We start from the raw sequence: 15,672 nt of genomic DNA, 5'->3' as shown, positions 1-15,672 counted from the left end.
ATAGATAGGAGAAATAAGATGAGTTTTACTTGAGCCAGAGTCAGGATTATGACCTGGGAAGGCCTTTTCTAGAAAGGAAGAAAGCGTTTGGAGAAGCATGGTTTTCAGTACAGTCTTATATCTTTTTGGAACAAAGAACATACATTCAGAGAACATACACTCAGGATACATTTTCTTCAAAGTTTCAAAGAGGTATTTAGTTGCACGTTAGCAGGTCAGTGTGACCCAGATGTCGGGAAAGGGACTAATAGGCTGTTACCCATAGGGCGTAGGAGCAGAAGTACACATTCTTATCTTAAGAGAGAGCATTCTTTACTTTAATGGTTAAAGGCGATGGACAGTGTGTGTTTGGCCATAAATCAGGCCTCTTTAGTTCAAGCCAACCAGTTTTGAACCCAAATACCTCAATATGTAAAAATCTCTTCAGAAATAATGTATGGAACAGTACTTGTAAACTGTAAAATGCTATAATCCTTATTTTCTAGCTGCTACTTATTCCTTGAGCCCCCTAAGTGCCAAACTGACTCAACTCACCCCTGTTCCGTGTGCAGACAGTGCGGAGCAAATGGCTGACATTCCTGCCCAACAAGGTGCTCTTTTCCCTTTGCTTCCGCCAGCTCAGCACTACTCTGAGTGCTTGGCGACTAGCAGCCATACACTGTTTGTTCCCAATCTGAGGGGACACATGGAGCTTGCACCGAGAATTTAAATCAAGTACATCATGAAGCGCATGGCCTTTTTTTTGAAGTAACAAGACTTTCTAGTTGAAGGGAGCAGTGTGTTTGTTGATTTTTGTTTTGTGTAAGTGTTTTGTCTCCTGACTTGGCCTTCTGAGTCGCATTGTACTGCTGCATGTGAGGGCATCCAAATTAGGCAAAAGCTTTGAAAGAACAGTTTTTAAATAGCTAATGTGACTATTTTATTCTTACTATTTAACACAATAAAGAAGCTTCTAAATTATCAAAGCGAGAATTTCTATGAAGGAAACTCTGTATTTAGAGTCAAAGAAATAGATAAATTGTAATTGCAGCCAAGACTCTTGACAGCATTCCTACTCTCGTGCCCAATTTGTTCCCCAGGGAATGGGGGTGAGGATACAATCCATAGGGAACTCCCGCTCAGATCAGCCCAGCCCATTTGTAGCGCAGTGAGGAGTAAGGCAAAACAAATTGTCTTACTTAACCAAAATAATGTATATTTACAGGCTTTTTAAGTACCGTTGCTCTTTTATGTTTTCTTTTCATTTACCTGATTCAGATTATATATTCAGAAAAGGCCAATTTTTATTTCTGCCAATCCTTTCTTTCTTTCTATTTATGTGTCTTTCCTTCATCCATTCTAATCTTTTACTTTAACATCCCACTTCTCCTTTTCTCTCACTCTCATTTCCTTTGTTTCTTCTGTATTCCTGTTCTTTGCTTACCTCCCCTCTTTTCACCTTTCTCCTTGTGCTTTTGCTTCATTACTTTTCCTGTTCACTCCATTTCCATCGTTCTGTGGACTCTCATGGTATATAGACTGTGGGCTGAGGGTCGCCCTATCAGAGTCCAACGTACTGAGCTCAAGGGTGAGCTGGGAGCCTCCGTCTAAGCACTGATGTAAAAACATGACACACGGGCAAAGCCAGGCCAATGTGGCAGAAGGAGAGGGGCAAGGAAGCCAAAGGGGGTTGCTAAGAAGTGACTCCAGTGGTGGACAAGGAAGCTACACTGATAAGAATTACGCTGAGGACCTGAGGATGGTGAGAGGATTCCAGGTCCAGGTGTTATTGAAGAATTGCTGGAGTCAGGATACTACGGGGAGAGTTGAATGGTTGAGTGGAGACGACAAGGGGATGCCGTCACGGTGGTGGCCAGCCCAGTGGCCTGCAATGGTCTGTGCAGAAGATCTTTGCTGGGAGTCAGGAGCTGCCTACATGCTTCCTCACCCAATCTCACTTGCCTAGCTTGGCAACCTTGGCATGTTACATTTGCTAAGACACAGTTTCTTTATCTGCAGAATAGGACGCTAATAACACAAACCTTACATGTTGTAATAGTCACATGAGGGAAAACAAGTCAGGGTTCTTAGCGTAATTCTTGGCACAAAGTATGAATTTGGTGGAAGTTACTTTCATTCCATTTTCTCCCACTTCTTTACCCGTTGAGTTCAGCCCATCCTCCTTCTATCACGTGCCTCCCTCTCTTCAATAAGAAATCTTGTTCCTCAGATAGGCATTACTTGAAATGCTGTAAGTTTGCTTAGACCTTAAGTGGTATAAATCACAGAAAATGAGCCATGAACTAGAATTTTAAGTGAACTCGAAAATAAGACAAACACATGCTAAGTACGAAAATAATTAGATATTTGAGGCCAGCTCGGTGGCATGGTAGTTAAGTTCGCGTTCTCCACATCAGCGGCCCAGGGTTCACGGGTTCAGATCCCCAGTGCAGACCTGCACGCCCCCGTCAAGCCATGCTGTCGTGGCATCCCACATACAAAATAGAGGAAGACTGGCACAGATGTTAGCTCATGGACAATCTTCCTCAAGCAAAAGGAGGAAGATTGGCAATGATGTTAGCTCAGGGCCAATCTTCCTCACCAAAAAAAAAAAAATAATAGTAATAGTTAGAGGTTTGTGTGCACGTGTATAGATAAGGCTACTTAGTGGTTGAGGTCAGCAAAATGTTTTTGTTTCCTGCCTCCAGGTTATGGATAAATATGGAGAGTTCTATGGCCGAGATAGAATCAGTGAGTTACTTGGCATGGACAAAGCTGCTCTGGACTTTAGCGACGCCAGGGAAAAGAAGAAACCAAAGAAAGACAGCTCCCTGTCGGCCGTGTGAGTGTTCCTTTTGCTCTCTCCTATAGGTCCAGGTTGAAAGAAGAGAAAATTAATACATTCCTGAACTTGCTCGTGCATTGGTTTCCTTTGCTTCAGTGTCAGAGGAAGAGAGAGATGAGAGAAACAGAGGATGCATATAAAGTCTACTTTTAAATTTCTCAGTATTTTGTGCTCTGGCATGATTAGGTTTTTTTCTATTAATTTTTGAAGGTGGCTTTTTCCTTATTTGCATTAAGCAATAAAAAATAAAGAAGACTTATGTTCTCAATTTAATTTGCCTTTCCTATCCTTAAATGCCATTTAAGTCAAAATAAAACATATGCAAAAGTGCAGTACATGACTATGTTTTCTGATGCTTCCTGTTGAAAAGAAGTTTATTTTCGTATGTTTTGGAAAAAGGAAGTATGTATCCCTTTTATTAAAAATATTCAAAGGTCATATCCTTTTATTACAATTATTGTATTTTCTTTAAATAGCAAAGACTTCATATGTCAGAAATACTATGCAGGCATACTATTACATGGAAAGTTTACTTTAAAATGGGGTACTTTTTAATATAGTGCTTGCATGGGAGAATGCATTATGATATAACTAGGAGGGTGTAAACCAGTTGAACTGAATTCACCTGAGACTGAATTTTACACACACCCGTATATGTATAGTGTGAGTATGTGTACATACATATGTATCTATTTTGAAAATTTAATTAACTGTAATTCTGGAATAAATGTAAAGCATACATGCTTTAAAAATATAATTTCTTGTCATAACCACTTAAAAAATTTTAGCAGAAACATAATAGTTACCTTCCATTAAAAACATGTCAGCCTTTCTTATCTGTGTATTTATGGTCTCAGTCCATTAGGGATGTGATGATTACTTTGAAAACATAAATATTTAAGATTCTGTAGAGCAGCGTTATTTTACCTTAGATAAATATTTTACTTAGCATTACAAAAAGTCTTTTGAGGGGCCAGCCCTGTGTCGTAGTGGTTAAGTTCATCATGCTCCACTTCGGCTGCCCGGGTTCATGGGTTCAGAGCACAGACCTCCCATTGGCCACCATGCTGTGGCAGTGACCCACATGGAATGTAGAGGAAGATTGGCACAGATGTTAGCTCAGGGAGAATCTTCCTCAAGCAAAAAGAGGAAGATTGGCGACATATGTTAACTCAGGGCAAATCTTCCTCAGCAAGAAAAAAAAAGATATTTTGGCTTACCCATCTCATTGGTCATATATTTTTTATCTGTCTGAAAACTTGCTAGAGTTACTAGGGTCTATAAAAATAATGCGAACCCAGTTGAAAAGTAGTTAGATAAGCAAATATATGACAGAAATTGTGAATTTAGATCCAAAATATTTGTTGGATATTTTGAGAAAACAAGTGTGGTACATAAAGCCTATGTCACTGTATATAAGATGAAGTACCATTGACAGTCCTTAGGAACGAAGGCCCTTATGTTAGAATATCATATAAAACAAGGACTGTGCTGTGAACGGTACTGAGTTTCCTAGTAACATTTTCAAGTTCCTGATAAGCAATGTAGAATTAAATAATTTTACTGAATTATACATTTTCAATGGTCATATTTGTGAGTCTAAAAAGTAATTTTGAAAAAATCAAAGAAAAGTTTAGACTGTTTTCTTACTATGAACAAATAGTTTTAAATTAGTGGAATATTCCACTGTTTTACATAGTAAATGTTTGCAAGTTTGACCCCCCAAGAAAGCACCAAGAAATCAATGTGGCATTTATTAATACCTTTAAATATAGATAATAAAATTAGAAGCGTAAAGATCCAGTAGATGACATACAGTACTTGTATAAATATTTACATGTAGTGTTCCTTTATTAAAGTGTTTAGAAAGATCAAATTTTAAAAGATATCTGGTTTCTATATGACTATCATCTTAATGTGAACACTTGAATATAAGGAAAATATATGTGTCTATGTGTGCATGCATTTATCTATCAATCAAACATATAGGATTTGGTATGTGCACATTTAAATAGATGGCCAGCTTGTCTCTTGGGGATAGAATGGCTGCCAGCATCCAGAAAGCCCACATGCATCTTCATTTGTGTCTTCATGGAGTAAGAAGGGGAGCTCATATCTCAAAACCATCTAGCAAAGCTCCTCAGCTTCTGGCTTTTAGTCTACCAGTGAACCAAGCCCTGTGGCCAGGGGAGTGCTGTGCCCTGATTGGCCTAGATCAGCTGTGGCCCATCCCTGGAGGTGGGGTCAGCCCCATCCAAACAGCATCGCTGCCACTGTTGGTGAGAAAAAATATTGTACACTACAGAAAGGCTATGCTGCTTAGTGATGTTGGTATCAGTGATGTATGGTAGGGATGGAAAATAATCATAAGAATAATTTTCTAAATCAAGTAAGAAATTACCATGGGAAATTCAGACATCCTGATATAAACCTTTATTTTATTTTAGATTGCTTTCATGGAAAATAATCATGCTCTCATTTAAATTACCCCCTTGTGTTTTTTTTTTCCCTCCCTTCCTTTTTTATTTAAGAAAAATTTGGGGGCCGGCCCCGTGACAGAGTGGTTAAGTTCGCGCACTCTGCTTCGGTGGCCCAGGGTTTCACCAGTTTGCATCCTGGGCACGGACATGGCACTCTTCATCAGGCCACTTTGGGGTGGCATCCCACATGCCACAACTAGAAGGACCCACAACTAAAATATACAACTATGTACTGGGAGATTCAGGGAAAAAAAGCACACACACAAAAAAAGATTGACAACAGTTGTTAGCTCAGGTGCCAATCTTTAAAAAAAAAAAAAATTCTTTTTCTATTGAAACCCATTGTAAATATTCATGGAACTTTATTTATTTATTTATTTTTTTTAAAGATTTTATTTTTTCCTTTTTTTTCCCCAAAGCCCCCCCGGTACATAGTTGTATATTCTTCGTTGTGGGTCCTTCTAGTTGTGGTATGTGGGACGCTGCCTCAGCGTGGTTTGATGAGCAGTGTCATGTCCGCGCCCAGGATTCGAACCAACGAAACACTGGGCCGCCTGCAGCGGAGCGCGCGAACTCAACCACTCGGCCACGGGGCCAGCCCCAATATTCATGGAACTTTAAAAAAATGCTCTTTAATAATAAAATTAATTATAGCTCAAAGACAATGTTGTTTCCTTAAAATAAAAAAATCCTAGGCTAGGGTGAATTAAACCTTAACTCCTGGGGGGAAAGTCTTCTGAGAAGTAAGCTTGGATCAGCAACTACCTATCCTAGCACTTATAATTTAAGATTGGCCTGATTAAAAGAAATGATTAAAGAAGTAATTAAAGACTAAAACAGTAAGTCTAGAGAAGCCCTTTTGAAAATAATAATAATTTTATATTATATTGTATTGTATCATATCCTGTCATATCAATTAATTGGAATATTGGAAAGGCTAAGAAAGTCATCATAATTTCTAACCCATAAATCAGTGGCATGTTCCGAAAAAATGAAAATTAAAAAGTATATTTTACTGTGGGTATTTTAATCTGCAAAGATCATGAATATTCATGCTAAGATTCATTTATTGGACCTATATTTATTGAAAGATATTCACTGTGTGAGATAATGTGCTTGGTGCTGGGGAGTTCACAGAAGAGTGAGCAAGGCATAAACACACACACCTACAAGCACAAAACAATGCGGAAGCCGTCATAAAGGAAGGTGTCTACGGAGTGCTATAGGAACTGAGGGGGAGGGTTAAATTCTGTCTTGCATTGAGAAGGGGAGGTTTCTGAAAATAAAAGGAAACAAAAACAAAATGAAAAGCCCCTTTCATTGGCAAAATCAGTAAGTTGTAAAATAGCTGTAGACATTAGGCAGGTTTTCATTAGTTGAACTAAAAATTGTTCTGTTGGAATGCAATTACAAACGTATAATGAAAGTTAGTGAGGAAACTTATGGTACAGACCTGTTGGTTGATTTCATACAGTTTCCAGGAATAATTGTCACAAAAAAGTGAGTTTATATTTAATGTAGGAAAAGAAAAGGTGAAAAAGAAAGGACGATTCTTAAATAATAGAAAAGGAAGGTGGTGAAGTTCTGTTTTATTTTGTTTTCCAAGATCCCTCTCAAAAAGCGTGATAAAACTCTGGAATACATTGTCCAAGGGGGCTCTCAGCACTTCCCTTGGCACCTGGGCTAGAACTAATCTCCAGAGATGCTACCAGTCTCGTCCCATGTAAACCCTAAATGTTCGCATCACAAGGGAAAAAAAGTTTTTGAAACTGTATGATGGATGTTAACTAAACTCATTATGGTAATCATTTCCCAATATATGTAATGCAATATATATATGCAAGTCAAGCTGTTATGCTGTAACCTTTCAACTTATACAGTGCAGTATGCTAGTTATATCTTTAAAAAACTGGGGGAAAAAACGAAAGTGAATGCCAGCAGGCTCTTGCAAGCCTATGAGTTTATGCTTAATATTCATATCTATAAACTTTTCCTTTTGTCTTTCCAGACTGAACTCTATTGATGTGAAGTATCAGATGTGGAAACTAGGAGTCGTTTTCACTGACAACGTAAGCCCGCTTCATTACCACAAAGTAAAATGCACTCTGATTACAGGAGTCTGTTGGGCTTCTGCAGATGGAAAGATGGTTATTGAAGAAAGTTATTCAAATATCAATTCAGTTAATACAGACTATGTCTGGGAAAGATCCATGGAAATATATGATTAATCAGCTCATCTCTCATTCCATTTCTTTCAATTGCTGAAAGACTAAAATGAAAATAAATTTACACCAGAAAAAGAAACTGAGACGCGAATTCATGTGTATTATCACTCAGATTTTAGATGAGCAATGGCATACTTCAAAGTATTATAGATGTTAAAAAGAAAGTTTTAAATATGTTTAAAAAAATTTTTTTAAACATTAATTGTGTTCAATTTAAGTTTCCCCCAAATTAAGTACGTTAAATTGTTGTGTTCTTTTTCTTGATTGATTCTTCTTTTTTCAAAGAGCCTAAGAGCTTATGAACTAAAAATGAGGCCCAAGTATATGCTCCAATTTAGTGAAAAAAATCACCCATTACTAAAAGCTACAGCTCTCAGAGCAGATAATCACATTTTACTACCCTGACTTACTCAATAGCTTAACATTTGTGATTCTTGGAATTTTCAGTTTGAATAATTGTTACTATCACTTATTTTGATGCTCCCATCGAGGCTGTGGGAAGGTGCTGGGAGAATCATGAAACTCGTTGAAAAGGTCAACTACACATTTTTTCTGTAGGATCTCAGCCCATCTCCTCATTGCTGCTTCATAATCCTCTCACCGTCCTCACGCGCCCTGCAGATAGGGTCACATGAACAGACCTGAAGGCTTAGCCCTAAACCTGCTGCTGCTCTTGCTCCTGTGCTTTCTCTCAGACGTCTCGTTTGGTCTCAAAATCTCACTCTGATTTTAGTACTGACTTTTATAGTGAATGTTAGTTCCATTCTCCTAAAGACCTATGACACCCCCAAAATTCTCCTACCTCTGTCCCCACCCCTGCCTCACCCAGCCATGGGCCCAGAACTCTTGGTCTCTTAGAGAACCCTTCTAAGAGCTCAAAATCAAATCTTGCAAATATTCTGTAGAATTGTCAACTGTTAATAAGGTGTCTTGCAGCTACTTTCTCATCTAATACTGGAAGCAACTCCCTGAATAAAAAGGAGGCCACCTCAACTCCAGTGTTGGTGTTTTCCATTCAAGTAGCCAGGCCATCGTGGCTTCTGTCTGCCAATGTCAATCCTCAGTGCCACAGGATTGCATAGCCCACTTTTGCCAGATGCAGCCTGTCTGTAATATTCACTTTGCTATGTAGTTTCCTTGTCAAGAATTTGGGCACAGACAGATCCTGGAGGAAGTCTGAAGAACCTTCTTCAGACATCTTTCTGATATGTTATGAGACATTCATCCACCTGCCGTTTCCTGGCTTCTGTTTGGCCAATCACCTCTCAATGTGTCTTCATTCTTCAAATTGCAGTTTCTCTCTGAAACAAAGCTAGAATTACCAGACGAAATAAAGGATTCTCAATTAAATTTAAATTTCAGACAACTAAACATATATATAATTTGTAGCATAAGTATATCCCAAATATTGCATGGGACATACTTATCTAAAAATGTATTTATTCTTTATGTGATGTTTCACTTTAACTGGGCAGTCTGTATTTTTCTTTGCTGAGTCTGGCTATCCAAGCACAGCACCAATGTACAGTCCACACATGTATCCCTGACTCTGCTTGTCACTTATGTACATCTCCTTACTCATCTTAGGCCCACAAACTTGTCCTTTTTCCTCAGCCTTTGCATTTCTTCCTAGCCTGCTAGAGCTTTCCATCTGAATGTCCCTTGACAAATTTATCATCTTCTCTCTCCTCCACACCTCCCCACCAAATTCAGTCTCCTGTCTACAACTTTCTCTTTCTCTTAGTGTTTTTGCTCTTTTTGCTCCCCAAGCTCCAAAGATCAGTTTGGACTCCTTTTCCTTCTTCCAATGTATACATTTAGTTATTTGCCTAATCTTGATCCTGTTTCTGTCCTTTGTAATTCTCCCGTCTGCCCTTACTGATTTTGAGGCTAGTTGTGGTTCTCATAACCTCGCCACTGGGCTTGTCCAGTAGACATTCAATTTAATGGCTCTGCCACTTACAACATTTTTCAGAAAGTAGCTTAACCTTAGGGAGCTCACTTTCCTCATTTCTAAATTAAAGCTAAAATTGCCTATTTATCAGGGGTCTTGTTAGAATAAAATGAGAGACTGTATGTGCAAATATATGGGACACTGAACAGCATTTAGCAGGTACTCAAGAAATTTTCATAAAATGCCACCTTTCGTATGCCATTATTCTGTTCAAAATGTTCCAGTGGCTCCCATCTTCCTATGGGACATGCCCATATCCCTTAACTTGGCCTCAAGGCCTTCCAACCCCACTGTACTTTGCAGCCTCATCTTCTGAAACAGAAACTCACCACCAAACCAAACCATCATCCTCAAGCACTCTGTGTAGTCTTAACTCAGTGGCTGTCTTTTAATGCTGTTTTCTTCTACTTGATCTCTAACTTCAGTCCCACATTGTCCATGAAATCTCTTGTGCCACCTCAGCCCCCTGTATCTTCTTATTGGTCTCTGTTAAAGGTTAGATATATTAAAGTCAAAAAGAAGGTTTCCACCCCCTCCCCAAATAGGTAGCTCGTATCTCCACTGGCAAAACATACTTTATGCAGAAGAGACTCTAATCCACAAAGTAAGAGCAATCACAGAATATTTTATTCTATTTTATTTATTGTCCCCTCCAAAAAAAATATACCTTTTTTAGCCTATGTAAAGTTAATCCCTTACACTGATTATACTCAAGAAGATTTCTACAGAGTACCAATTTTATTATTAGGTTTGTTACAACCTTCAGTGACATCAGATACTATTAGAGTTTTCTCCTAGACTTATCTTGGCTCATGTAAATTGAGATGCCTAGATAATAAAAGACCTCATATAATCTCTTGTGACTAGTAGGTTGCAACAAACACTGAGTTAGCGAGTGAATAAATGAAAGAGGGAAAGAAGGGAGGGAGAGAGAGTTGGTTGGTTCTTTGGTTGACTGTAAAGCAGTGCGTCCCAACTGGGGCAGTTTTGTCCCCCAGGTGACATTTGGCAATGCCTGGAGACATTTTTGGTTGTCATGACTTGGGGAGGGAGTGTTACTGGCATCTAGTTACTAGAGACCAGGGATGCTGCTGACCATCCTGCAGTGCACAAGACAGCCCCACAACCAAGGAGTGTCAGTAGTGCTGAGGTTGAGAACCCTCACTGTCAAGTAGTAAGTCAAGACATTTTTCTCTGTGGGGGATAAGTAAGAACAGACACTCTGATATGGAGAAGGGAGAGAATGACATTGAGCTTTTCAGAGCAAACAAATAAAATGTAAAAACAAACTGATATAGCTAATTTGAATTATATAAATTTATAGTCTAAGAAGATAAAGTAAATCAGTGATTATAATAGGATGAAATCAGCGTAGCTTTTGACAGTAGTCATGCATTGCATCTTCTGATACGCCTTTTCCCCATTTCGTCTTGACAGTCCTTCCTCTACCTTGCCTGGTATATGACTATGTCTGTTCTTGGACACTATAACAACTTTTTTTTTGCTGCTCATCTTCTTGATATTGCTATGGGATTCAAGACGTTAAGAACCATCTTGTCATCAGTAACTCACAATGGCAAACAGGTAAAAGTTTCTTTTTTCCCCCATAAGAACTAAAAATGCATCAAATATACCAATAAAAATAAAACCAAACTTCAAATGACAATGTATAGTTTTAAAGATTTTTGTGAATGGAGGATCTGTACTTTTTCTCTTATAAACCACGAGGAAGAGTAATTTGAGAGTCCCCTACACCCATATTCATGTCTTGTCTTGACTGATTTAGCTGTGACCTTGGATAAACTATTTAACATTTTAAAATCTCAACTCCCTTATTTTGTAAAATGAATAAAATAAAAGCACCTACCTTATAAGATTTTTGTGAAAATTAAATAAAAACATGAATGTGGAGGCCTTAGCTCAGGCCCTGGCACATATTAAGCACTCGAGAAAATAGTTATTATTTTGTTCCTAATATCATATTCACTCCATTTGATAATCTGGGAAACCAAAATGTGTTGTAGCCTCCTGATGCACTAGTTGCGTTAGTAAGAAAACATGAGATGCTGCATTCTTAATTTAATGTAATATCTTAAAACTGGATATTCATGTGCTCTGTTCTCCACTTTTAAATTGGACAAAAGGAATAATAATGTTTCATACTTGACAAGGTCCTACTTACTTGGAGGAAAACTGGCTTAGTTCCAGATAATCAACTTAGGTTCTAAGGGAACCCAATTGTAATGTTAAATGTTCATTATTAATAAACTTATTAAAGAAGCATGCATTTATTAATTCATTCTCTATCAAGTGTCCACAGGGAGGTAACACATTCTATGTTAGTTATTTAGATTAACAGAGTCCTTCTTTTCCAGAATCTTAAATTCCAGCATATTTCTGAATTAGTGCCCCTCCAAAAAACTAGAGCTGTGTCCACAGTTCAATTCACATTATCATGATCTTCAGTTTTCTAAATTTCAGCACACTGTTCTTATAGATGTCACCTTCGTTTCTGAATATGAGTATGACATGCAGGCACATCATGGGTCCAGTGACAAAATGTGTGCTCTGCTTACTTATCAGTCACCTAGTAAATAGGTTTTGAGTTCCCAATATACTTAAGGGAGTGGAGATGCTGAATCTATTGTGTATTTTCACACAAAAGTTCTAGCACTACTTTCAGTCAATTCCTAAACTTTTATTGTGATTATTCCTTTTCTATTTGAGGCATCAATTTTTCATTTGCCGAAATACATAGAACTTGTAGTTTTTATAGGTAAAATGTGCATAAATTTACAGTGGCATTGTACTTAAGTTATAGTAGTGAATTAAACCCTCTATTAAGATAAAATGTTTTCTCCAGATAGTTCTAAAATGACTTTTGAAAGACTTAATATATGCCACCACAGTCAAGAACATAGGGATGTGTTATAATCAGAGGAAGCAGACATAAAAATTAATACATTTTAGTGTATTTAGAATTTCTGCGATATAACCAGAAATATATTTTCACCAACTTGGTCAAAGTCACATTTTTAACGTATACGTATTCTACAAAATATATACATATATATATATAAAGTATAGTTTGGAATTAAAGAAAGATTACATAGAGCTGAAACTATGACATTTAATTGTACATTGAGAAAATTAGCCTTCAAAATAGCATTGGTTATTAGCTATTAAAGTGTCTTTCACTTTGATGATTGCTTTATGTTAATAAAGCAAGACTTCTCAGTTTTATTCTTTTGAATGTTTATATTACACCTTATTAATAGTTGTGCATTTCTAGATGTCAGAAGAAATATAAATTCCTGTTTAGTTTTAGGATGTCCTAGAAGGAAAAATGGTTTACAACCCCTCTTACTATCATAACCAAGATAAGATAGTTTTTATTAGGAATGTAAATTACTGAAAGAGAATAGACCTTATAAAATGAGAGAAAGTACTTAATGTAGTATCTGCTACCAAATATTTAGATAATAGAGAAATGAACAATTTAAGTTGCTGATTAATAATTGTTTTGGATGTGAAACTAAATCAGAGTTTATACCTATTGTAGCTATAATATTATTAGCCAATTAAGTAGTCAAGTTTTGCGTAAAATAGTCTGACAACTTGATAAAGAAAGAGAATATGAAAATAAATTTCCCCACTAGGGGATAAGAAAGTATGTTATGACGTGTGGATCCCATTAGCTTCCAGTCAGTAAATCCAGCTATGTACTCATTGAATGCTCCCTTCCCACACAGAAGTCAATATGCCAGTCATATATGTCTTGTATTTTTAATACATGTTCAATGTCACATTGCTTTCCAGCTTGTATTAACTGTTGGCTTATTAGCTGTTGTCGTATACCTATATACTGTTGTGGCATTCAACTTTTTCCGAAAATTCTACAATAAAAGTGAAGATGGTGATACACCAGATATGAAATGTGATGACATGCTAACGGTAAGTTCATACACTTTGATTTCATATGAATGAAAAAAATTCTCCTGCTTCTTCAATCTAAGTAATTGTGTAGTTACTCTTTAACAGTGCAGAATAGAAAATGGTGTACACAGTAAAAAGCTGCATCGTTCTTTAAAGAATCAACAGTTTTTGTTTTTTGTGAAACATAAAGGACCATCTCTGCCAATTTTGCAAAAACTACTGCGCCAACCTGATAATTAGTAGAATTCCTGAGAAAAGTGATTGAACTGGAAGGATTAATCTAAACACTTTATTCTATTCATATATTCCGGGACAGCAGGTAAAATTCTTTCCTTGGAGAACATTTGAAGCCTTAGTTATTTGTTCCCTTTAATGACTTTAACTGAAGTTACTAAAGTCCAAAAATATATCTCTTAATAGAACTGTTAGTTTTTGCTTTTACATTGAGCAGCCTGGCTTAAATTACCTTTTTAGCCTTCATTTTAAAATCAACAGATGTTAAAGCTTTCATATTTCTTTATCCCTGTTCTATAACCTGCCTCTGTGATATTGGCAAATCAGAAATTACCATCCATGCAATCTTAGATTGGGAAGGGGAAAATTAGACAAAAAATGTACCTCTAGCTGGAAAGAGGTGCATCCTTCAGTGAGTTCAAATCAAGATACTTATGTAATTGGGGTTGGTGGTGTACGTAAAAGAGACTGACGCAGTGATATTAAAATTGCTCTAGAAAAAACAGACATTCCAAAAGAGTAATGAGAGAGAGCTACTACTGTTAAAAAGGCTAAATAATTAAGATAATTTTTGTACTAGAGAATGACAAATCAATGGAACAGAATAGGAAGTCTAGAAATAGATTCAGATACACATGGAAATTAAAAATATGATAAAAGTGGCTTTTGAACTCATAAAATGAAACATAATCCAATAAACGGTATTAGTACCATGGACACGCTGTTTGGGGGAAATTGATAAAAATGGATACCAACCTAGTTCTTTAAATCAAAATAAATTCTGAATGGAACAAATATTTAAATGTGAAAAAAGAAAGAAACAATAAAAGTTAGAACAGATTTTGACTTTTGAAATAATAATAAATTTTTTTTTTTTTTTTTTTTTTTAAAGATTTTATTTTTTCCTTTTTCTCCCCAAAGCCCCCCGGTACATAGTTGTATATTCTTTGTTGTGGGTCCTTCTAGTTGTGGCATGTGGGACGCTGCCTCAGCGTGGTTTGATGAGCAGTGTCATGTCCGCGCCCAGGATTCGAACCAACGAAACACTGGGCCGCCTGCAGCGGAGTGCGCGAACTTAACCGCTCAGCCACGGGGCCAGCCCCTAATAATAACAATTTTTAAATGTTTCAAGGGGCCAGCCCAGTGGCATGGTGGTCTAGTTCACATGCTCCACTTTGGCAGCCCAGGGTTTATCGGTTCAGATCCTGGGCATGGACCTAGCACTGCTTATCAAGCCACACTGGCAGCATCCCATATAAAATAGAGGAAGATTGGCACAGATGCCAGCTCAGTGACAATCTTCCTCAAGCAAAAAGAGGAAGATTGGCAACAGATGTTGGCTCAAGGCCAGTCTTCCTCACCAAAAAAAAAAAAGTTTCTGAGTATGACATAAAATGCAGGATCCATGAAAGCCTAAAAATTACATTAAAAAGGAACAACAATAAGGCAAGTCTTAAAGACAAATGATGAACTAGGAAAAATAGATTCAACACTGTAACAAAGGGCCAGTTTCCTTAATTTACTTAATTTAAAAGTCCTTATTGCATCATAAGAAGAAATGAATATGCCAGTAGAAAAATGAGCAAGTTATATGACTAGACAATTCACAGTAAAATAAATTCAATCCGCTTATAAACATGGAAAGATGCTCAGCCTCTATTATAATTATAGAAGTGCAAATCAAAACAATCAATTGCCACTTTTTACCTATCAGATTTGCAAAATATTAAAGTTAATACCCAGAGTTGTTAAATTGATGTAAAAACTGGCACTTTCATGAATACTTGTTGAGGTATTTAAATTAACACAATTTTAGAGAAATTTTGCAATATCTATCAAATTTTTAAGTCTACTTACCCTTTTACTTGTTAGTTCCACTACTAGTAATTGGCCTACATGTTTATTGACAAATATGCCTCTGTAGGGTCAAGGATATTAGCTGGTCCTGCAAATTGGAAATAATCAAAATTATCATCAACAAAATTTTCCTTAAATTGATTATGGTAAATCCATGTAATG

At 37.0% G+C, this 15,672-nt stretch overlaps 1 protein-coding gene across 1 annotated transcript in view; it reads left to right on the top strand.

Annotated features, from left to right (window-relative positions):
* RYR2 (ryanodine receptor 2) overlaps positions 1 to 15,672 on the top strand; it is a 689,571-nt gene that overhangs the window by 659,970 nt on the left and 13,929 nt on the right. Inside the window, exons 98-101 of the mRNA XM_070568189.1 lie at positions 2,688 to 2,821; positions 7,313 to 7,373; positions 10,921 to 11,067; positions 13,303 to 13,437. Of these exons, the coding sequence (XP_070424290.1) occupies positions 2,688 to 2,821; positions 7,313 to 7,373; positions 10,921 to 11,067; positions 13,303 to 13,437 (477 nt within the window). The remainder of the gene's footprint in view (positions 1 to 2,687; positions 2,822 to 7,312; positions 7,374 to 10,920; positions 11,068 to 13,302; positions 13,438 to 15,672) is intronic.

This window comes from Equus przewalskii, chromosome 1, assembly GCF_037783145.1.
Source record: "Equus przewalskii isolate Varuska chromosome 1, EquPr2, whole genome shotgun sequence".
NCBI lineage: Eukaryota > Metazoa > Chordata > Mammalia > Perissodactyla > Equidae > Equus > Equus przewalskii.
This window is presented reverse-complemented; position numbering and strand designations above follow the sequence as displayed.